Genomic DNA, 25,428 nt, shown 5'->3' on the forward strand with positions numbered 1-25,428 from the left:
TTCTGTTGAGAAATATTCTGTTTTTTTTTTAATTGTGTTAAGTGTGTGCCACAATGAGTGATTTGATTGATGTAGCTTGTTTTGTTGTTCTTCTTGTTTTCGGTATAATTGTCAGGAATTCCATGTATGTCCAGCTTTCTCGTCCTAAACATGTCATCCCTGGTCATGGCGCTCCAGTCAGGCGTCTTTGTCACGAGTCTCCCGTGAGGCGTCGTTGTAATGGTGCTCAGGTGAGGCGGTCTTCATCATGGCGCTCCAGTCAGACGCCATCGTCATGTCGTCATGCGTCTTCGTCATGACTCTCCCGTGAGGTGTCGTCGTCATGGCGCTCCAGAAAGACGTATTCGTCATGGCGCCCCACTGAGGCAGCAGCATAAGCATCTCGGCACCTGAGATATAAACCTTTCCCCAATGTATGGAGACGTACCTTCTTGGAATGCCCGGAATAATACTTATTGAAAACAACGTACCAGCAAACACCAAAATAACGTTTGAATGATAGTTTTGCTCGTGCCAGAAAACCAGGAGATGGGGAGGGGTGGGATGGGTGTGTGTGTGTGGGGGGGGGGGGGTCTTTCCCACTGGCTCTGCCCAGTTTCTTCCCATTAAAATGCGTAAAAAACAATCAATTAAATGCGCCGTGCACATGTTGTTTTCAAACGATAGAGTCAAACGATGGAGACAAATTTGTGCACTCTCCAGTTATTATCTGCCCGTTTTCACAGCTGTTTTGAACAACTGGGTCATGACTTAGTTTCCCGACGATTCTTTTCATTCCAGATGAAGTCCCGTGACACTGTGTTTGACTATACTGTCCAGGTAGAACTTATAACGGCTCTTTCTGTCCTTGGGCATGTTTGCTGACACGCCACAGATATGACCCCATGTGAGCTGACGTACCAGGCTCAGGACGTTGACATATTAGCCTTTGTTACAAACCATGCTGACTCGAGGGGTAGGGCGGTTACATTATATGTTGTAATTATATGCACACAAAGCTCCACGTAGACAATTATCCTCTCGTTACTAAGAATCTAACATTAGACAGCGTTGGAAAGCAGAAATGAACTGGACACATTTATAATGTGAGATGTTAGAACGACAGTCTTGAAGTGTACTTGCAACGCAGTGCATGGATAGACGCTGGGATGGTACATGTACTTAGGCACACATAGCCATACCTGGTACCGGCCCTGATATCACAGTTGGTCGAGCGTCCACTTCGGGAGCTAGATCCAGGGTCAATCCTGGGTCGAGTCACACCTAAGACTTTAAGAGAAAGTTTAACTTCCTCGCTTGACGTTCAGCATGAAGGGGATAGTGCAACGACTGGTTGACCCGTACCAGTATAATGGCTCGGGCGGGGCGGCTTACTTGCCTTCGGTAAGGCATCTCAGTGAAGCGGCACTAGATGAAAGAGCGTTAGAAATCCATCCTGCAACAAGTAGGCAAATTATATGCACTCTAAGGATTCCTTCGTCCTTCGTAATATGACTGAAAAATTGCTAAGTACGACGTAAAAGCCCAAGCACTCACTCACTCACTTCATAGCTGGTAGACCTCCGACCTCTCTGCCTTAGATAGTTAAGGCGCTGGATCACTGCGACTGATCGGCCCTTCGCCAATGAAGTCGAATCCAGCTCTTCCACAGGAAGGCGTGAACATTCGAACTCACGACTTCTCTCATGCTGGCATCCTCTCAGGCCGTGTATGGGATGGTCCGGTGACAACCTGCGGATGGAGTAACTCTGTAGCATGCGGAATCAAATCCCGCAACTACTGATTTTAATTCATAACAAAAAATAACGTTTTTAGCATCGCAATGAAACTTTTACCTCACTCAACCTAGTTATGAGTCCATTTAGAACATTGCTCATAATGGTAAGTGATTTCCAGTCAATGCGTGTATAAATTGCTGAGCGAAGTCACGTACAGGCGGACGAACGGACTGGCCGGGACTGTTGGAATAGACCGAGTGCAATAAAACGTCGTGTCATGACGTTGACATTTGCGAAACCATCCGACCTTGCTGAACAGACAAATCTGGTTTTCCTTCTCTGGTTGAAATGTACACTTCTATGTAATCATACTAGATAAACAGAAGGTATTCGTAAAGATTCTGTGAACAGCTGACCTAATTCATACAAACTAGAGTGAGGTGTACACAAACCGTGATGAAATGATAGCTCGGGTGTTTTGCTGGCAGAGAGACAGCGGTCATTCCCACCAGTGACATAAACGGACGAAAATGGCCACATTTCTCCCTTACGGACTTTTTCTCTGTGTGGTGATGTTTATTTCTACCTCAGCAAAGATCTTTCCCAAGGACTTATCTGCGGTCAAACTTCCCCATTCAGTGGTTTTAGACGAAGACGAAAAATTCCATTTGTGGTGGGACTTTGATGAGGAGAAGGTCATCTTTGAGGTCCGCGTAAAGACGCTGGGTTACGTGGGCCTGGGACTGTCTCCTAACGGAGGCATGACCGGCGCTGACGTAATCATGGGCGGAGTCAGTGACGTTGACGGTAAAGTCTTTTTCGAGGTGAGTTGCACACTGTAACAAAAAGACAGAAAATGTGGCGAATTTCTGACTTCTCGTTACTCCACAACTGAGAAAGCATAGTTTAGTATGCTTCTATAGTGAGGTCCTTATATATTTTATTTTTACTATCGGGCATTCTTTTCTCAATTAACTCTCTAAGACACGATGCCGCCAAGCGACAAAGCAAAATAAGTGTCCATTAAATAGTTCATTGTGAAGGAAAATACAACAAACATTGAAGTCGGCATCATCACATACACATCTGAACAGCTTATCTCAGAATACCTAATTTATATCACTTGCTTTTAAAACTTTCATGAATGGATCAAATGAGTTCAAATCTTTGAATTTTAAGGCGGATTTAATGAGCCAAATTGATATTTTCCTCAGAATACCTCATTTAAATCACTTATTTCTAAAACGTTCTTGGGCGGAATCAAAGGAGTTCAAATCTTTAAATTTTAAGGCGGATTTAATGAGCCAGGTTGATACTTTTTTACAACAATTACGGTATACGACATTCGTACTACGTGTATAAACCATTTATTTACGTTAATAATTGCTCTGTGTGTACTTGGTATAATACGCTCCACGTGAAATTCTTTCCATAGCCAAGCCTAAAATTTAACAAGGCTTTTTGACGCTATCGACGCCAGACGTAATGAATACGGATAATAAAGCCAATTGTGAAGAGTTCAGATATATAAATACATTTATCTTTATTCTTTATTGAAGAACATTTTAAGAATTATCTGAAGGCATTTAGATACTGTTTTAATCAGTGGTTTGTTTGGTGATGATGACTCCCTTAGTTTGTGTTTTATTTAAAGTATACCTTCACCTTCATATATCAATAGACATATTTATTCTCATTCTTGTTTTCTCATTTTTGACATCACTAAATTACTCGCCAAATATTCTTGAGTGCGCCGTTAAACAAAAATAAATCAGTCAATCAATCGTAAATTAATCAGTCAATCAATCGTAAATTAATCACCTGATATGACACGCACCTTAAATGTTGAATGCTTATAGCTGGGCAGTCCTGTAGTTTTATCCGTTGGTGTGAATCCGCTTTCTATTCAACTATAGATCTCTTATACATTAAGCGAACAGTTACGATAGCGAATGTAGGCCTATGTATTTGTGCTTGAGGTTTAACGTCGTGTTTAACAATTTTCAGTCACATGACGACAAGATGCCATTGGTTGTGTGTAAATATACTGTGTCTTCTTGTGTCAGGGCGAACCCAATGCCGTCAAAGAGCTACCGCCACTGTAACATCATGCCGAAGACACCCCACCCAGTCAAATTACACTGACACCGGGCTAACCAGTCCCGTTTCCTTACTCTAACCTCTCAGTGGTGAGCGCTAAGCGAGACAGCAGCAGGTACCATTTTTAAAATCTTTGGTATGACCCGACCCGGGTTTGATTCCGGGGTCTTCCGACTTCACCATAGTAAAATGACACCAGACACAAACACTAATGAGCACGTTTAATCAGCTGTATAGTGCCTTGTTGATGTTTTCATGTGCTCAGTTGTTACTCAAGAATTTGTACTTATACAATGGCGTTAAGTTATGTGGGTGCTGGTAACCGGAGAGCCCGGCATAAACCATCGACCTTCGTCAAATTTCGAGCAAACGTTCCCACATGTGACCATTTTGATATGAGACAAATAGTCTTTAACGCACGTGAGACTGTGTAAACGGCCCCACGGGCATCGACCACTTATTGACACTAACACCCACACGAACTGTGAGAGAAGGTGAAACAAATTGCCAGGCCGTCTTCCACTAACATGGTGTACACATTGTGCTCGCTCTGCACTTGAAAACCTGTGCACTATATTTGGAAAACTTCGTGAGTTACTTTGGAAACTATTGAATCCCTTATCGCACGTGTACCAAGCAAACACTTCAACAACTCTTGCTACTTCATAAGCATTCACATGAATAGTTAGACTAATAAAACCAACAGAAGTAAATTGAGAAGAAATCGTTTTTCGGGGTATAACTATCACACATTTCCAGTCATTGTTGTCGTCTTTTGTACAAGGGCGCTTCATTGTGTACTTATTCAGACATCTGATTCCAGTGAGAAAGTTGTTTTAATTTTTAATTTTTCAAAACGACTATTCATCTCATTACGACATAATTAAAGATGTACAGCCTAGAGAGTGCAAGTAGAGCATCGACGACAGAGTGGTAGACGTACAGCATAGAGAGTACAAGCAGAGCAGCGACGACAGTGTCATAGCCGTACAGCATAGAGAGGACAAGCAGAGCAGCGACGACAGTGTCATAGCCGTACAGCATAGAGAGTACAAGCAGAGCAGCGACGACAGTATGAAAGACGTACAGCATAGAGAGTACAAGCAGAACAGCGACGACAGTGTTATAGCCGTACAGCATAGAGAGTACAAGCAGAGCAGCGACGACAGTGTCATAGCCGTACAGCATAGAGAGTACAAGCAGAGCAGCGACGACAGTGTGATAGACGTACAGCATATGGAGTTCACCCAGAGCAGAGACGACAGTGTGATAGACGTACAGCATAGAGAGTACAACCAGAGCAGCGATGACAGTGTGATAGACGTACAGCATAGAGAGTACAAGCAGAGCAGAGACGACAGTGTAATAGACGTACAGCATAGAGAGTACAAGCAGAGCAGCGACGACAGTGTGATAGACGTACAGCATAGGGAGTTTAACCAGAGCAGAGACGACTGTGTGAAAGACGTACAGCATAGAGAGTACAACCAGAGTGTTGACGACAGTGTGATAGACGTGCAGCATAGAGAGTAAGACCAGAGCAACGACGACAGTGTGATAGACGTGCAGCATAGGGAGTACAACCAGAGTGGTGACGACAGTGTGATAGACGTGCAGCATAGAGAGTAAGACCAGAGTGGTGACGACAGTGTGATAGACGTGCAGCATAGAGAGTAAGACCAGAGCAACGACGACAGTGTGATAGACGTACAGCATAGGGAGTTTAACCAGAGCAGAGACGACAGTGTGATAGACGTGCAGCATAGAGAGTAAGACCAGAGCAACGACGACAGTGTGATAGACGTGCGGCATACAGAGTACAACCAGAGCAGCTATGACAGTGTGGTAGCTGGCAAATAGTCACACCCAATTGGTGCAATACAGCCTCTTGTCAATTTACCTAAGCCATGGTTTTATTCTAGCTGTTCACGTAAGTTCATAAATAGTAGCAATTTACACGCCCCCTAGCATCATGGCTTAAGTAGACTTAGGTAAAAAAAAAATTTAATGTGATTGTATGTGATGCGAGTCCATTTTTACAATCACGAGTCATTTATCACAAAACCTGGACAACAACCATAATTATGACCCATCTATGATATTAAACATGGCCAAATTTTTCTCAAATGCTTTTATTCTGTTTTATCGTAAAGGATCGTCATGCCACAGGTAAATGGGAGCCTATTTCCGACACTAGCCAAGATTGGAAGCTTATCACAGGATCTCAAAACGATACCCACACAGTCCTTCGATTCTGGAGGAAGCTGCAAACCTGCGATAAGCAAGACAGGCCTATCACGGTAAGGTACAGATAGACTGGTGGTGGATATACACTGATAAACTTGAAAACATTTTCTGAATCTAAAGATAGAATACATACATGCATTTTATACATTCTTGTATTCTATTATATTTCTCTACTTTATTTTGTTGGGGGGCCTCCGTGGCTCAGTCGGATAGCGCGCTAGCGCAGGGCAATGACCCAGGAGTCTCTCACCAATGAAGCCGATGAGAGCTCAAGTCCAGCTCATGCTGGCTTCCTCTTCGGCCGTAAGTGGGAAGGTCTGCGAGCAACCCACAGATGGTCGTGGGTTTCCCCCGGACTCTGCTCGGTTTCCTCCCACCATAATGCTGGCCGCCGTCGTATAAGTGAAATATTCTTGAGTACGGCGTAAAACACCAATCAAATGAAATGAATTTTACTTTGTTTGATTTTATTTGCTTTTTATATGCATTATTTATTCTTTTTATGTTTCTTGCTTTCTTGTGCACATTTTGTGCGGATGATTCAGAGACTTTGAGGGACTTTTAACATCAGAATACACAGAGACGCCGCTATTCAGACTATGCAGATCTGTATTTGTCTTATTGGAAGCAAATATTTCGGTATAAATGGTGATGTATTGCATGAAAAAACTGAAATATGGCTGAAAATAAATATATTTCGCCTGACAATATACACTCTTTCAACTAGATCATTATTGGCCTACAGTGTGTACGTTGTAGTTTAAAACATTTTAGATGCTTAAAACGAAGTATGTGCACACGCATGAATGTTCAAGTTTACACAAGCTGTATACCACAAGTTATCTCGTAACGCTTTCTTCACACGGTGCCTTCCAGGCGGACACGACCCGTGTGATATGGGCGTACAAGGACACGGACCTGTCTGAAAGCAGTGGGTCTTTGTACCACGGCACCCACCACAGAGGCTCCAAAAGCATATTCTTACTCAACCCACAGAGCGTGCGGCCGGAAATGCCCAAAGATGCCATAACCATGGAATTCCGCAACAATGACGTAAGTATGTTAATTATCAGTCACCTAATAGCTTCCCCAGACCATCACAAGGTCACTCGAAGCGTGGATTCGATACCAACCTTAGGCTGAGAATATTGAAGATTTCGTGTGTTTCCATTGTTCTGGGTACCTTGGTGGAAGTAAGCTCTTTCGTGCAGTCTTACACGAAGTTCTTTTGAGACGACTTGCCTTCCACCAATGTGACACGTGTCACGGGTGAGACTGTTCGCCAGAAACTCGTCACGGATGGGTGGTTGTCAGGGCACCACGGTATCCTCTCCGCTATCGTTTAAGCTAAAAGGTCTTGAGTGTAGCATTAAGCAAACAGATTAATAGCTTCCCAGCGAATTCCCTCTTCGGCTGTTCTAGAACCCATGGTGGTAATGTTTATTTATTTATTTGATTGGTGTTTTACGCCTTACTCAAGAATATTTCACTACGACGGCGGCCATCACTATGGTGGGACGAAACCGGGTACAGCCCGGGGGAAACCCACAACTATTCGCAGGTTGCTTAGCGGTAATAAGCCAGATAGCTGTTTCGTCAGGTGTAAAAGATCGCACTGATCGCATAAATGTTAAAGTTGAGAACAGAGAATTCCAAGTCTAGTGTCCGCTGTTCACCCTACCTGCAAATCATGACAGCTACAAAAGCTCGATTGCTCAGGATGGTAGAAAGTTGGTTTTCTTCGTAAGTAAGACTTCTTAAACACAACAGAGGTCTGGGTGTGCCCGCTTGAAAACAAGTGACGCAGATATGTTTTCTTTCCTTTATTTTTGAACCCCACCCAAGTTTCATCTCATATTCCCGGCGCACGCGCCCGCAGTAAACTGCACACCCTCAAGAAAAGTTGACACAGAGGGCAGAAACATGCAAACGGTCGTCCCCCGAAAATGATCTCATTCACTACTTCAGGAATGCTCTGTTTGGTCATGTTTGCAGAAGTAGGTCATCATCTGTAGGTCATATATAACGTGTAAGGATATTACCTTATGTATAGATGACCTACTTGTGAACACATAGCTTAATAGTAGTCTCCCCTGAATTGGTGGATAAGACCTTGGTAATACAAATGGTACCATTATAACATTATACTGTTTCAAAGTAAAATTAATTATTATTGATTTAATATACCACCACTCATTGATATAATTTCGCACTACCCCTTAATAATAAATCAGCACTACGCTGTGCTGTAAATTAGCAGTGCTCGCTGCTGTAATTTAACACTACTCTCAGCTATGATTTAGCACTACTCGATGCTGTAATTTAGCACTGCTAGCTTGTATAATTTAGCGCTACTTGTTGCTGTTCTTTAGCACTACTCTGCGATAATTTAGCACTACTCTTTGGTATATGTTAGCACTACTCATTGATCTAATTGTGCAGTAGTCAGTGCTATAAGTTAGTGCTTCTGTTGAAAAAAGTTAGCGCAACTCCTTGATATAATTTAGCACTATTCTCGACTATAAGTTAAAACTACTCGTTGATATAACTTAGCAGTACTCCTTGATATAATTTAGCAGTACACAGTAACTTATTAGGTGAATGCACTTCAACGGGGTAAGTGTTACTAACTGTTGACTAAATCATTCCTGCAAAACTGTCAATAAATAACCATGTCAGCACAAATAAAGATGTGGGGCCTCCGTGGCTCAGTCGGTTAGCGCGCTAGCGCAGCATAATGACCCAGGAGCCTCTCACCAATGCGGTCGCTGTGAGTTCAAGTCCAGCTCATGCTGGCTTCCTCTCTGGCCATAAGTGGGACGTAAGTGGGAAGGTCTGCCAGCAACCTGCAGATGGTCGTGGGTTTCCCCCGGGCAGTGCCCGGTTTTCCACCCACCATAATGCCTTAAGACCGCGTCGTATAAGTGAAATATTCTTGAGTACGGCGTAAAACACCAATCAAATAAATAAATAATAATAACAAATAAAGATGTATCAGTCAACCATTTCATCTTTGTCCACTTCCAGCTCATGGTTCCGGCTAATGATACAGTGTATTGGTGCCAAGCCTTCTCAACTCACCAATTCTCAACAAAACATCACGCCATCAAGGTAAGTACTATCTTAACAGATCCAACCACTCATCATTTCTTCACAAAATATCCCGCCACCAAGGATAGTAAACTATTAACAGATCTGCCCATTCACCAATTCTCCGCAAAAAACACCATCAAGGTGAGTACAATCTTAACACATCTACCATTTCACTTCTCCACCAAATATCCCGCCATCAAGGTGAGATCAATTTTAGCAGATCTGGCTGTTTCACTTCTGCACCAAATATCACTTAAAAGACCTACCTACTCACCTGTTCTGCACTAAACATCACGCCATCCAAATGAGTTATTTTTTATCATAAAGGTATGTCTTTTTCCTGACATACCGACGTACAAATCATTTCTTTTTATCATTATTATAAGGGGTTTTCACAAAATTGAAGGCATCCCAATATCTCGGTTCCTGACGTAAAGTTATACTGGTTGCATTTTCTTTCATCCTTATTCATGTATTTGATCGGTGTTTTACGACGTACTCAAGAATATTTCATTTGTACTACGGCGGCCAGCATTATGGTGGAAAGAAACCGGGCAGAGCATGGGGGAAACCCACGACCGTCCGCAGGTTGCTGTCAGACCTTCGCATTAACGGCCCGCGAGGAAGCCAGCAGGAGCTGGACTTGAACTCTTTCATCCTTGTTTTAATATTACACATGCAGCACAAATATTCTTGAGTACGGTGTAAAACACCAATCAAATAAATAAATAAATAAATAAATCTGCAAATCCATGTTGATTGTATATAGCAATATAACATCTTAAATTAATCAGTAGTTACAATAAAATTAGCTTACGAAGACTGCGGAACACAGCCTTGACAGCTAACAAAAATACGATTATTATGGCGGACCTACTTTCATTTTCAAGTTTGAACCCGTGATCTCCAAAGGCAACGAGGGCGTGGTTCATCACTTTGTCCTGTATGCATGTCCATTAGAGACAACCAATGAAACGGCAGGAATCACCGGAAGATGTTACGACACATCAGTTCCTGTGGAATGGAGGCGATGTTTGACCAGTATTTACGCCTGGGCGATCGGAGGAGGGGTAAAGATGGCACCAATCTCAGTAAATTCAGATCAGAAAAGTTAAATGTTAAAGTTATTTCACTTCATGGATTTTTTGATACAAGGGTTCTGATTGGTAGTTCGATTTTTTCACTCTGCATTTAAAAAGGGGCCAGTGTGCATTTATTTATTTATATGATTCGTGCTTTACGCCATACTGAAGAATATTTCACTTATACGACGGCGGTCAGCATTAGGGTGGGAGTAAAGCGAACAGAGCCCGGGGGAAACCCACGACCATCCGCAAGTTGCTGAGAGACCTTCCCACTTACGGCCAAAGATGATGCCAGGATGAGCTGGACTTGAACTCACAGCGGCTGCACTGGTGGCGGGCTCCTCGGTCATTGCACCGTGCTGGCTTGCTCACTCCTCGGCCACGGAGGCCCCCCGGGGCGTTAGTGGGTGCACTATAAATATGTAACGCGTCAAATCTTGTGAGCGTCAAAACCAATATATGTTGCCTTCAGGATCTGAATTTACCTATATTGGGTATGATTAGCTGGTCGCTGATGATTTACGACGCTGTTGACATGACCTGTTTGACTCAATCAAAGTGAGAGGTCAAATGACTTTTTCTTTAACTCATGCAAGAAAAACATGCACTACGGTAGGCGTAGCACATAAATATATGCTTATTTTGTCACCTTTAGTGTATGTGAATTGACGCGTAGAATCATGTCATAAAATGTAAGATCCCAGTATTGTTACCACGAATTATTGTGGTTGACTGGAAGTACGACAGGACTGATTATATTAAACGCCAACACTAAACTGTGGGAAATCATTCCCAATTTTTCATATTCAAAATTACCTCAAAATGTTAGATGTAGGCGCACTTATTTAATTGAATGATCTGACTGGGCTTTTTTTATCGCCGTGCTAGATATATTTTACTTGTGAGAAAAGGTTTATTCTGTCTGACAGATTTAGGTAGCCTGGAGAGAACCGCCGAACATTGAGGCTAAATCAGCCATAGCTGGATTTGAACCTCGACTTCGTTGGTCATTCAGCAAAAGCCATCAACTACACGGCCCAGTATAAAATACATAATCACAAATTGTAATACTGACACATCTGTCGTGCACAAAGCATTTTGCTATCTGCGGCATCGTTCTCAAAGCTTCAGGCAACGTTACTTCTAAACACAGGACAGTAAAATACAATTTTCATTACGTCATGGTCTGGAAATTAAGTAACCTGCAGTCGTGACTTCAATTATGAAACCTCCGAATGCCGTTTTAAGGAAGACAAAGTTGGGGTCAGGGAGGGGAAATAATCTGGTCCCGAGTTGCCAGTAAGTTTATCGCCGACAACATTTCCGAAAACTATTGACAGAAAATAAACAGACAATACCGGGGTAAAAAAGAGATATTTAATATGTCCCAAAACATTTCGTTTATATTTTGACTTGTTTTTATTTTTCAGTTTACTTGTGGCCATAATCTTCTTTTTCATGACTTTTGCTTTATTTTTAGATTTTTTCATGACCATATCGAAAGCCATTTACCGCCTCGTGTTTTCAGCCTGTTCTCGCCACGATATGGCTGAAATATTGCCGACTTGGCGTAAAGCCATGATCATTCATCCATTAATTTCTTTTCATGAATTTTATACTAACATACACATTTCTTAATTAGACATAGAACCGAATCCCAACTGGTAGTGGTATTCTTATTTTTAGCCATTTTATCTACCGGAACACGTGGGCTACCCCTTTGGATCTGAAGGCGACCCCAAACTTGTTTTACTGGAGACCCACTTTGATAACCCGGACAAGCGGTCAGGTAAGCTGTACGCGGATTAGTCGCAATTATTTACTTTCAGTTTATTTGAGTCATTCATGTTTTTTCATCTTAATCAATGATATTCCATTTATATCAAAACCATATGTTTGCTGCGTGAAGTAAATTGAGCAGGCCAGGATAAAACGATTTTTTTTTTTTTTTTTTTTTTTGATTGGTGTTTTACACCGTACTCAAGAATATTTCACTTATACGACGGCGGTCAGCATTATGGTGGGTGGAAACCCACCCGGGGGAAACCCACGACCATCCACAGGTTGCTGGCAGACCTTACCACTTACGGCCGGAGAGGAAGCCAGCATGAGCTGGACTTGAACTCACAACGACCGCATTGGTGAGAGGCTCCTGGGTCATTATGCTGCGCTAGCGCGCTAACTGACTGAGCCACGGAGGCCCCAGGATAAAACGAGCGCATCTCTCTGTGAAACAGCATAGTAAACCTAATGATTTACCGGAAACGTGCATCCGATTATGAGCTAACTGGATTTGATCATACAACCACGTTGATCTTAAAGGAAAATGCCTGAGAAATGACCTCGCCCATCAGACGGAATACATTTTGGAGAAATAATCACGTAATTTCATGCTTGGTGTGAACTGGATTTGGAGTCCTCCTTTTCCAGAGGTCAAAGAATTTTTCAATTCAATCACATTAATTGATGAACGTCGGTTGTGTCTTACCCCGAAAGTAACGTGAAATGGCTTAAGAAATGGCTTCCTACACAATGAGTGACAAGCCATTTCTAGTTTGGTGTCCTCTTGTATTAAGCCATGAAATGTTCAGGTCCTCTTGAATTAAGCCATGAAATGTTCAGGTCCTCTTGAATTAAGAGATGAGATGTCCAGGTCCTCTTGTATTAAGCCATGAAATGTCCAGGCCCTCTTGTATCAAGTGATGAAATGTTCAGGCCATTTTATATTAAACGATGAAATGTCAAGGTCCTCTTGTATTAAGCGATGAAATGTCCAGGCCCTCTTGCATCAAGTGATGAAATGTTCAGGCCATTTTATATTAAACGATGAGATGTCCAGGCCCTCTTGTGTTAAGCCATGAAATGTCCAGGCCCTCTTGTATCAAGTGATGAAATGTTCAGGCCATTTTATATTAAACAATGAGATGTCCAGGTCCTCTTGTATTAAGCGATGAAATGTCCAGATCCTCTTGTATCAAGTGATGAAATGTTCAGGCCATTTTATATTAAACAATGAGATGTCCAGGTCCTCTTGTATTAAGCGATGAAATGTCCAGGTCCTCTTGTATCAAGTGATGAAATGTTCAGGCCATTTTGTATTCAGTGATGAAATATCCAGGCCCTCTTGTATCAAGTGATGAAATGGTCAGGCCATTTTATATTAAACGATGAGATGTCCAGGTTCTCTTGTATTAAACCATGAAATGTCCAGGCCCTCTTGCATCAAGTGATGAAATGTTCAGGCCATTTTATATTAAATGATAAGATATCCAGGCCCTCTTGTGTTAAGCCATGAAATGTCCAGGCCCTCTTGTATCAAGTGATGAAATGTTCAGGCCATTTTATATTAAACAATGAGATGTCCAGGTCCTCTTGTATTAAGCGATGAAATGTCCAGATCCTCTTGTATCAAGTGATGAAATGTTCAGGCCATTTTGTATTCAGCGATGAAATGTCCAGGTCCTCTTGTATTAAGCGATGAAATGTCCAGGCCCTCTTGTATCAAGTGATGAAATGGTCAGGCCATTTTATATTAAACGATGAGATGTCCAGGTCCTCTTGTATTAAACCATGAAATTTCCAGGCCCTCTTGCATCAAGTGATGAAATGTTCAGGCCATTTTATATTAAACGATGAAATGTCCAGGTCCTCTTGTATTAAGCGATGAAATATCCAGGCCCTCTTGTATCAATTTATTTATTTATTTGATTGGTGCTTTACGCCGTACTCAAGAATATTTCACTTATACGGCGGCGGCCAGCATTATGGTGGGAGAAAACCGGGCAGAGCCTGGGGGAAACTCACGACCATCCGCAGGTTGCTGGCAGACCTTCCCACGTACGGTCTTGTATCAAGTGATGAAATGTTCAGGCCATTTTGTATTCAGCGATGAAATGTTCCGGCCATGTTGTATTAAGCGATGAAATGTCCAGGCCCTCTTGTATCAAGTGATGAAATGTTCAGGCCATTTTATATTAAATGATGAAATTTTCCGGCAATGTTGTATTAAGCCATGAAGTGTCCAGGCCCTCTTGTATCAAGTGATGAAATGTTCAGGCCATTTTGTATTAAGCGATGAAATTTTCCGGCCATGTTGTATTAAGTGATGGGTCTTGGGTTTCAACCAGGCTTTGCCCTCTATTTTCCCATCATTATGTTGGCCGCCGTTGCATAAGTGTCATTTACTAATCTTCTCTGCAGATGTAGTGGACTCGTCTGGTTTGAGGCTCACCTTAACCCCTTCCCTGCGTCAACACGATGCTGGCACTCTGGTTGTGGGGATGACATCATCACCGTCTCAAGTTATACCGCCATTTGCTGATGACTTTAGAATCGACGGACATTGTGTTCCTGAGTGCTTAGCAAAGGTGTATAACACATTCCTTTTTAAGAGCCATTCGTCACTGATTGGCTGGGGCATCTCGGTTTCTCGGTGTGTACGACCAATCAGATGGAGTTTCCGTTTTCTGCTCTTGCTAGGTGAACTGCAGGTTATGTCAGGGGGTTTGTCAGGAACCTGTCGAAGGTCGATGGACTCAACAGGGTTATGGCAAGTTTCCTCAACTAATAAACCAAAACGCCACACCACTTTCTCTCAAAAACAAAACCACGACCAAATAAAAAGAAACACGAGACAAATGTTTCTGGTTATAGATCACTGACTTACTTAATAGTCAGCGTCTAGTTTGTTTCATTTTAGTTTATTTATCATTTTATCACAGAAATTGGTCTTGTAATAATAACCAAACATTGTGTTAATATAAATGTTACTAAAGTCTTATTGTGATCAAAATTATCTTACCATAATGACGAAAAAATCTAAACTCGGCTTCGTCCAATACCATCTTGGGTTTGTTTGTACACAAATACCGAACAATAGAAAACTCATCACTTACTGTTCCGTATATCCAGCCGAAGAAGTCAGACATCAGTCAGTATGCTCCTATGGCAACGCTGTGACATCACAGAGCATACAAGCAAGTGTAGGCATTGCGTTACTCAACTAATTAGCTTATTTCCAGTGGTATTGTTTTGATTGGTCAATGAATGTTCTTAATTGGCAGATTTGAAAAACCACATGTGTTAAGTGCACGCATTAAAGTGACAGAAATCTAACAATGAAGAAAGTTTGATCAGAATGGTAAAAGAAAGCTATGAGTAAAACTACTTTCATCTTTTTTTTTGGATTTCATTGAGATAACAGCATTAACTGGACCTTATGTGCAATATAACTGGTGTTTAGGTACTCTGGCGTGATGTTAGAATTCTATCATCCTAAGATGATTAACATTTTAATTGTTGAAATATAGCCTATATTACACACGAGTAAAAGGTTTTTTAAAATTTTATTCGCAAAAATTGTAATAGGTGTTTCTGTTTTGCTCCCCCACGTGTCAGGGCATGGCACCCAGGTCTTCTATCAAAGTATTCGCTGGGTTCCTACACGCCCATCTCCTAGGTGTCGCTATCAAATTTCGTCATTTCCGGAAAGGAGTTGAACTGCAACCAATTATCAAAGACGACAACTACGACTTCAATTTCCAGGAAACCAGGATGTTACAGAAGGAGGTCGAGATTCAAGCTGTAAGTTGTGGAGAATCCAAGTAAAAATTTGTGGGAATCCATGTGAAATTTGGTGGGAATCTGAGTGAAATTTTTGGAATATTTGTGGGAATCTGAGTGAAAAGTTGTGGGAATCTGAGTGAAAATTTGTGGGAATCTGAGTGAAAATTTGTGGGAATCCATTTGAAAATTTGTGGAAATCTGAGTGAAAATTTGTGGAAATCTGAGTGAAAATTTGTGGGAATCCAAGTGAAAGTTGGTGGGAATCAAAGCGAAAATTTTTCGGAATGCAAGCAAGAATTTGTTGGAATCCATGCAAAAGTTTGAGGGAATCCAAGCAAAAATTTGTGATAACAAAGGTCAAACTTTTGTGAATTCAGAAGGTAATTCATGAGAACCCAAATCAAAAGTTATAAAAGTGAAAAAAGTCAGGAGTCCGTGGGAAAATTTGCAGGACTCAAAATCAGGTTTTCGTGCTCTGCAGTTCAGGTATGTCAAACCAGAAATCTAGCTTAAGAAGTATACCTACCTGTACATCAGGTAAATTAATTACACTGGGTGTTGCGCCTGCTTTATTTAAAGCCGTTTTTTTTGTGCAAAAAATTTGTATGGTACAATGTAAGCCTCTTGGAGCCATACATTGCTCACTGGTGCCATTTCTCCATCCCTGATGCCATTTGGTCCCTAACCAATCAGTATGCAGCTTCGGCTGTTGCATTAAGTAAGGTCATTTGGTAAGTGCTTCCAGAAGGGCGGTGATACACTACGCGCGCTCCGGTTTCCCTTCTGGTTAATCCGGCCGTCGTCATACACACACACATATATATATATATATAATATATATATATATATATATATATATATACCTTGCAATAAAATGTGTACGACAGGAACATGATAACCCAAGTCTTTGTAATTCCATTTTGCTTCAGGTGTGTCAAACAAATGGAAATTTTTTCACATCATTTCTCATTGAACAATATTTCACTGTTGTGTTATTTTATTTTCCAGGGCGACCACTTAATATCGGAATGTCACTATTCATCCATCCACAGAAACAAAGTCACCTTCGTAAGACTCCAGTTTTTTCTTCTTTTGACACATTATCAACCACAACTACAAATGTACCTTACCGTTATTTAAATAATTTAATATTTGTCTTCTCAGAACCCTATCAAAGGAGTTACAAGTACAAGTAGTGAGAGGCAAGTGTCTCTTCACGGAACAAGATTTCCATGCATAAATGAACCATGAACTGTGGACGGCGGACACCAAGTGGAGTCTCCCTATGGACTATGGAATCCGACTGGAGGCCCCATGTAGCCGCCTGACACAAACTAGTGATCTCCTTTGGACTATGGACACCGACTAGAGGTGACCTGTAGCCGACTGACACAAACTAGAGGTGTGCTATTGACTGTATTAACTATAGCGGCTCGCTGTGGACTATTGACACCAAACAGAGGTTTCCTTTGGACTATTGACATCAACCACAGGTTTCCTGTGGACTATGGGACACCGACTTCAGGTTCTGTGTAGGCTACACTCAAAAACTTTATGTGTCAATTTTGTGTGAGTGATGTCAGAATGTATTCTGTTATTATAACACAATATTGTGTCACGTTCAACATAATATCCTGTTAGTCTAATGATTATATTGAATTAATATAGAGTATGTGTGTAATATTTAACAGAATAATTTGCCGCAGTACAGAACACATTCCAGTATCACTCAGATAACAGACTGTCTGTGAAATTTAACAGATTAATGTTTTGAGTGTAGAGGTCTGCTGCAACCGCCTAACAAAAACTAGAGGATTTTGGATTCCTTTGGATTATTGGCACCAACTAGAGGTTCCCTGTCGGACTGTTGGCACCAACTAGAGGTTCCCTGTGGACTGGTGACACCAACTACAGACTCCAAAAATAAGTCTGTTAATTTTAACAGAAACTCTATGGTCTGAGTGATGCAAGAAGGTATTCTGTTATTATAACATAATATTCTGTGATATTCAAAATAATATGGTGTTAGTGTAATAAAATCTCAATCTTAAATAAATATAATATGTGTGTTATATTTAAAACAGCACATTCTGCTGCTATAGCAGAATACATTCTAGTAACACACAGACAACAGATTAATTTTTTGAGTGTACTGACATTAACTAGAGTGCGCATGTGGAAAACTGACATCAAATGACATTCTCTGTGGACAACTGGAATCAACTAGAAGGTCGATGTGGACTAATTGCACCAGCTAGAGGTCTCCTATGGACTCCTGACACCAACTAGACGTCCTCTGTGGACTACTGACACGGCTTGCAGAGTAAGATCCCCTGTGGGATATAGAGGCCCCCTCTGGAACGCAAATGACGTTAAAACTGATGGAAAACAATTTCCCGACAGCAGCTTTATCTACCCAGTACACCGGGATAACTCGCGTGCTACATGTGAAAGGGGTCCCCACTTTACATCGTGTATGTTGTCTCTTCATTGATCTGAGCGGATTCAAACCGTACTTTTTTTATCAACACTGTGTTTTACACATGTATTTTCAGGGTGGCTTTAGCACCAGGGACGAAATGTGTGAAACGTTCGCTTTGTATTACCCTAAGATATCTCTAGCGGGTGCTACACAGGGGTTGACGGCAACACTACGGCCGACTTTGCCAATGTCACCATTTTGTGAGTATCTTAAGTGACGTCACCATTTTGTAAAAACTGTAGGTGACGTCACCCTTTTGTGATTATTTCCAGTCACATAACCATGTTTGTGTCATAACCATTTTGTGAACAAGTATAATTTTCCAACTTTGCCTACGTCATATTCTGTCAGTCAGTAACACACTCTCCTCGCTGCTTTGGTTACACTCCCTATGCTGTAAATCTTTCATATTTTGAAAATCTAGGGTTATTCTACCTTATATGCCTTATGTAGGCCTAATGACATTTTCATCTGCATTTCCTGTAGGAGTATATTCAAGATGATTGTCATCTTATAAACCCTTTTCATGACAAACAAACCTTTTTATTAATAACTCCATTATTTCTGATTTTAGTGCTAACTACACGGTTCGAGACCCAGAGAATTCCAAGGCGAAAGCCTTAGTGACGTCATCATGGACAGAATTGACTGGTCTGATGAAAGCACGAGAGCTCGCTATCAAGGGGAGGCAACTTCTTACGACAATCATGTGATCTCATACTGCAGTCAGAACGTGGTCACTACATTTCCGGTATGTAGCAAAACCATATGCAAGAACACATAAATACATTACCATTACAACCACAAATAGGGAACAGTTTAACCCAATCACCGCCATTTTCTCCAACCCCCTAGACTGGTCATCAACGAGTAAGTGAAAACTTGTTGTGTATGGCATTAAATAACAATCAAATGAGTAAAAGAATAAATAGATGTATAAACAGAACGACAAATATAACAGCGGACGATTTTACCCTCATTTTTCACACAATTTGATGACAAGGCAAGCATGGTCCTATATCAAACTGTTACTAAAACACCTTTCAAAACGACGTCCATCAATATCATATGTTCAGTTTTTGAATACGATGTTCTTTCAGTGAGTACATGTATATATGTAAACTTTTATCGTATGTCAATGGAGAAAACACAGATTTATAACGCAAGTTTCACAAAAAATCCGAGTATTGAACTACTGGGAGACAAAGTTCTCAGCAGTTGAAAAGTTTTAAAGGAGAAGACAACACCAATGTGTATAGATAAAGCATCCACAAAAGGTTTAAAAGCATAACCTTTGACTTTTGTGATGTTGATCAACACGGATATCGCAAAATCGCGCATATTGAGACAATCGATAGCGCGACCATGATATCAATTTTAACCAATAAAACCGTGAGTTATTTCTATTACCTGAAGACGCAGCTGTTTCCGCTTAAGTCACCCGAACTGTTTGCCTTTTCACCATATGTACAAGGGGTACGAGTGACGCGACATCGTACTTCCTGTTGACCTAACATGGTGCATCTCATGGCCTCGTAAGAAATCCTGATTAAAACGTTGATTTATAGTGTCACTAAGCAAGTCATAAAAAATACCTGTGGCTGTTTAGGTGAGCTTCCACTCCTCTCCTTAAGTAACTCAGGTCTTATCATTTGTTTTTCCTTTCTTATCAAGTAATATACACTGCGTAGTTTACAGTCTAAGAAGTGTAAATTGTGATGAGATTTGTCTTGACATAACACTTATTACGGGTTCCCAATGCTAACTCCATAGATTCAAAAATTAAGTCCCGCTGGGAATCAGGTTGAAAGCGGTTGCCTTTCAGTCTTTAGGGCACACAATGTGGGGAACAGGTAATCTGTAGATTCCCACGCTATTCTCTTATTGCTGACCATGGCGATAATAAGCGTTCAACGACCCTCAAGTGGCCGTATACATAGGCTACCATTCCATTAATACGGTGCACACGTCGCATGTGGGAAAGTTCGTCAGTGTCTTGCCAAAGGCAGGTGGTTATGGGAAAGTTAGCTTGTAACTTATTGTGGTTTACAGCGGGCACCCTGCCCATAAAACCGACTGTCATCATATACGTGAAAAATTCTACCTTTAACAGTAATCAAATAAATCTACTACAGAAGCCATCTCTTCACTCAGGCCAATATGTTTTTCAACTGTTACAGTTCGTCCAGCGGGTAAAGCTGCCAAGGATCCAAAAAGCTTACGTCGCCCACGATAAATGCATGATGCCATTTGAGTCCACCAAGGACAGCAGAGATCCAAATAAGGCATCGTCTGTGACGTATGGATATGTCGTCATCGTGTCAGCAGCGCTTTTATGGTATCTTCATGGTGAACTGTGATACACAGACATCGATGACACTGCAAAGAGGGATTGTCCATACAATTTCAGGCCAAACACGAAGGCAACGTCATTTTACCTGCTTTGCTGTTTCTAGAAAACAAGCTAATGCCTATTTTAGATTCAGCTTTAATTGTAGTTTTTAGCAATGATATTGTTTCACGTGTTGGTCAGAATCATGGTGTGCGTTTTAATAAAGAGTTTTGGAATGAGTACAAGAAGCAAAGTCTGACACAGAGTGTTTGTGTTTTCCGCCATCACTTCCGGTCTTATTACTACGACCCCAGTGGCCCTGGCGTTGATTTCTGTTACTGCGATGGCAGTAATATAAATTGTTTTGATGACGTCACTTAAATCTCATTGACTGACTGGAATCTGCACCTGAGTTCCTGTACGATGTTGTCTCATTCTCAGTCCTTGTGCCGCTCTCTACGTTCGTTCTACATCACTGCCACCACAAGGCAAGCTTGACCTTTCGAGCCTGTGTGACCTATGTAGGCTTTGCCTCAGGACTGGTGTCCTTGAGCCGAGCTATTTAATCAACTTTCGGCAATAAGATTGTTTCGGGTGTTGGTTAGAATCATCATGTGCATGCTTCAGACAAACGGAGTGCATGTGTATGAAGTATTATTAGAAACAAAGGTTGTGACAGAGTTTGTATTGTCTGACATCACGTTGTTCCTCATCACCATGACCCCAGTGACCTCGGCGTTGTTGAATATTTCTGTACAAATTTTGCTAATGGTGGCAGTGATGTGAAACGAACATACAAAAGCGGGGCATGTGTTGCAATTCACGAGTATGGCGTTAAGTAACAACACATCAAGTAAATCATCAGACCCCACTAGCTCAGACGTTTAAAGCGTAGGCTCACTGAGCCTGTCACGACATTGACTAATGAGGTACCGTGCTTGAATCCCGCTCTCTGGTTGGACGAAGCCTAGATGTTTATCAGGTACGTGGTAAAGGATGGTGGTTTACTTCAGGCACAACGGCTTTACTCCAACCGTAAACCTGATCACAGCCATAACGGAAAAGACTTCATATATATGCATATATATCAATCCTTTCTTATTCAAGAATATTTCATGCGCTCAGGTTCAAATACGTTTAGGAATGATACTCCCATTTAACACAAAGTAATGGTATAGAAATTCTTTGCGCTCAGCCGTGCATTCCTTCATAAGTGCCCATAAAAGTTATATAGCCATAGAAGAGATTATTGTTAAGTAATAACCCACCAAATATGATCAAAAACTCTCGATCAAAAACGCCATTTTTTTTTGTTTAAACGTGGCACTGTGTACTAAATTTACTGCATGAAGATCAACGTTAACTAGAAAAATATTTTTACTCATACTTTCATGTATGTATTTCTGCGTACTGTCAAAGTTTAGTTTTTGTTAACGTTTGTCTTAATATGTAAAACATAAACTTTATCACGTGATCAGGTTTGTCGTATTGTGGCAAGTTCCGTATTTCTGCCTTACTATGTAAGGTATCCTTCATATACAGCTAACTAACGAAGTCACAGTGGAGAACACGTAGTATATTGAGAAAGAGTTCGGATCTAAATCGTTCCTTGTTTTTCTTTGGAAACATACATTAGTGTGAGTAAAGATATAGGCCAACTTGTATTAAATAAGTGTTGTCATGAATCAGTGCAAGTAATCCTTAAGGTAACATTTGTCAAAAAAAATTCAGCGAAATCATACGTGAATTCTAGTTGAGGGCCTTTTTGTCGTCGTCTATCATAACTTGCAATGTCACGGGTGACGTGTACGGGAATTGTAAGGTTGAAAGTTGAAAGTTGTGATATAAATAATAATACAACATTTGTTTTATATTTATTTATATGGTTGGTGTGCTCAAGAATTCGTTGGAAAGTTGTATTTGTGGTGCAGCAATGTTCCCCACTCTACAGTCTCAGAAAAGGGTACTTCAGTGTGACTACAGTATAAGCTGCCACTTTTCGATTTTATAACCTATACATCGCTAACACGCATATAGGATTCGCTTCAGAATGTTTTGCAAGCTTCATGAACCCAATGCGTGATATGTAACAAATAATACAGAACTGAAAACAGAAGTGGCCTAATGAAAGTGACAACAGCTGTCAATCAATCAGCTATAGTCAGTTTCACTTCCTGAGGAGCACAGTTTCTTGCACTGGTGCCGATTCCCTGCCTTACCATAAAAGTTTCCTTTATGTCTTTCGGGTACATAACTAAAATTCTTGACTTCTTCCAGATAATTAACTTTCGTTTATATTATTAAAATTACTTCTACATTTGGTAACAGACTGTGATGCTAATTTTGTTAACTGAATTATTACTTTGTGGCCTGAATATTGGCTTGATTCTAACTGGTATCCTGAGTTTACCAGAGGGCCCGTACGTGGGAAAGCCTCTCAGCAACCGGCAGGAGGTCGTGGGTTACCCCTGGGCTCTACCCGGTTTCCTCCACCATAATGCAGGCCGCCGTCATATAAGTGAAATATTCTTGGGTACGGCGTAAAACACCAATCAAATAAATAAATACATACCAAACGGCTTTGGGAAGGTCAGTTCCCTTTTTTGTGGACCGGCGTGGATTGGTCTTTCAAATAATTCACAAACAAGAAAGACCACCAAATACACAGGATGTTATCCTTGGCATAATTGGGATGTGGGTTATATGATATTCAGTATAAGACATGCGATATCGGCGCCTACGAAAAAAAACAAAAAAAACCAGACAGGTTTCATTTGATTGATTTCAATAATTTCATTGCTATGGTTGATTCTTGCACAAGGTAATTGACGGTATTTTATTCCAATGGTTTCATTGCTATGATTGATTGATTGATTCACCTGGCGATGGGTGGTGATTTATTCCAATGGTTTCATTGCTATGACTGATTGATTGATTCACCTGGCGATAGGTGGTGATTTATTCCAATGGTTTCATTGCTATGACTGGTGATTTATTCCAGTGGTTTCATTGCTATGACTGATTGATTGATTCACCTGGCGATGGGCGGTGATTTATTCCAATGGTTTCATTGCTATGACTGATTGGTTGATTCACCTGGCGATGGGTGGTGATTTATTCCAATGGTTTCATTGCTATGACTGATTGGTTGATTCACCTGGCGATGGGTGGTGATTTATTCAAATGGGTTCATTGCTATGATTCATTGGTTGATTCACTTGGCGATGGGTGGTGATTTATTCCAATGGTTTCATTGCTATGACTGATTGATTGATTCACCTGGCGATGGGTGGTGATTTATTCCAATGGTTTCATTGCTACGATTGAGTGGTTAATTCACCTGGCGATGGGTGGTGATTTATTCCAATGGTTTCATTGCTGTGACTGATTGATTGATTCACCTGGTGATGGGTGGTGATTTATTCCAATGGTTTCATTGCTATGACTGATTGATTGATTCACCTGGCGATGGGTGGTGATTTATTCCAATGGTTTCATTGCTATGACTGATTGGTTGATTCACCTGGCGATGGGTGGTGATTTATTCAAATGGTTTCATTGCTATGATTGATTGGTTGATTCACCTGGCGATGGGTGGTGATTTATTCCAGTGGTTTCATTGCTATGACTGATTGGTTGATTCACCTGGCGATGGGTGGTAATTTATTCCAATAGTTTCATTGCTATGATTGATTGATTGATTCACCTGGTGATAGTCGATGGTTTACTTCAATTTCATTGCTATGACTGATTGATTCACGTGGCGATAGTCGATGGTTTACTTCAATGTCATCGCTATGATTGACTTGCAAGTTGTGACATAATGTTAGATAACATGGTGTTTGATATTTCCAGTACAACATCTGACAGAGGTTATAAAACATAAGATACTGTAGTGGTTAGTGGTTTAGTTTATAAAGTGGTAATCAACATCTGAATTGCACTTATGATTGGATGTAAAGAGCAAATCACCTATGTAGGCTACGAGGTCCAGCGTTTAGACAATATGTCAATATCCACAAATGATAATCGAATATCGGCAGGCCGGTTAAACTCGCTTACAGTTTTACCCAACAGATGAAAGAACAAGTTTTTGTTGATCTATATGTTAGTACAAAACACCAGACGTTTCCTCAAACATGTATCTTGGAGCATCTCTTAAACGTACTTGACGAGTACACACCATGCATTCTCTCTGTCACCCACCCTCCTCTCCCCTGCCCTTTTCATTGTCAAAATTTATTAGACATGCCTCACTTTACTCATAGAATGTTTGATCCTAAATACCCATTGTTTTTCATATGTCCGTTTCGTCTTTAGGAGAAATTGAACGTATGAAATTCACCTCATTTTTATGTTTTCTCCTCAATGTAAGGTGACCTCGACAAGATGAAAATCCTAATTGTGAATTAATTTAATGACTTGGGGAAAAGATCAGAGAACAAAAATAAAAACAGGTATTGAATCTGTTCACATTAGGCCTACCATTGCCTGACCGAGTTATCTCCCCTACAGTGCGACCCAACTGCTTTCGGTTGAAATTCTGAACATTTGAGGTATTTTAGATATACACTCGGGCACTACTAATAAAAAAAGTCCAGTTAAGTATACCCTCAAGAACAAATGCCTGATTCAGAGATCTAAACTAAACAAACCACAGTTTCCACAAACACTTATTCCCTGGCGAAGAGCCCGCTGGTAAATCTAATTTGCAGAGTTATCTCCCCATTAAGTGCGCACAGTCAAAACTCTTGTTCGAAGCATGTTTTCTTATCGCCATGTGTGCTTCCCCCCTTCTCTGTCGAA

The 25,428-nt window shown here is 41.0% G+C and overlaps 1 protein-coding gene across 1 annotated transcript; it reads left to right on the plus strand.

The window, feature by feature from the left end:
* The first annotated feature begins 2,239 nt into the window (after positions 1-2,239).
* On the plus strand, positions 2,240-20,951 carry LOC135464718 (DBH-like monooxygenase protein 1 homolog). Its single transcript, XM_064742231.1, has 12 exons — positions 2,240-2,542; positions 5,972-6,118; positions 6,942-7,118; positions 9,093-9,176; positions 10,049-10,228; positions 11,930-12,032; positions 14,444-14,610; positions 15,641-15,826; positions 16,817-16,876; positions 18,364-18,490; positions 18,865-19,041; positions 20,471-20,951. Exons 1-11 carry the CDS (start codon positions 2,249-2,251, stop codon positions 18,912-18,914), a joined length of 1,575 nt encoding a protein of 524 aa, XP_064598301.1. The 5' UTR covers positions 2,240-2,248; the 3' UTR covers positions 18,915-19,041; positions 20,471-20,951.
* The last annotated feature ends 4,477 nt before the right edge of the window (positions 20,952-25,428 follow it).

Source organism: Liolophura sinensis, chromosome 4, assembly GCF_032854445.1.
Source record: "Liolophura sinensis isolate JHLJ2023 chromosome 4, CUHK_Ljap_v2, whole genome shotgun sequence".
Lineage (NCBI taxonomy): Eukaryota > Metazoa > Mollusca > Polyplacophora > Chitonida > Chitonidae > Liolophura > Liolophura sinensis.

Bases quoted from the DNA above. Each gene is read 5' to 3' on its own strand.
- LOC135464718 (XM_064742231.1), top strand. From the start codon at position 2,249: ATGGCCACATTTCTCCCTTACGGACTTTTTCTCTGTGTGGTGATGTTT. The intron at 9,177-10,048 runs GTAAGTACTATC...TTCATTTTCAAG, and splicing joins CAAAACATCACGCCATCAAG to TTTGAACCCGTGATCTCCAA. The intron at 10,229-11,929 runs GTAAAGATGGCA...TCTTATTTTTAG, and splicing joins CCTGGGCGATCGGAGGAGGG to CCATTTTATCTACCGGAACA.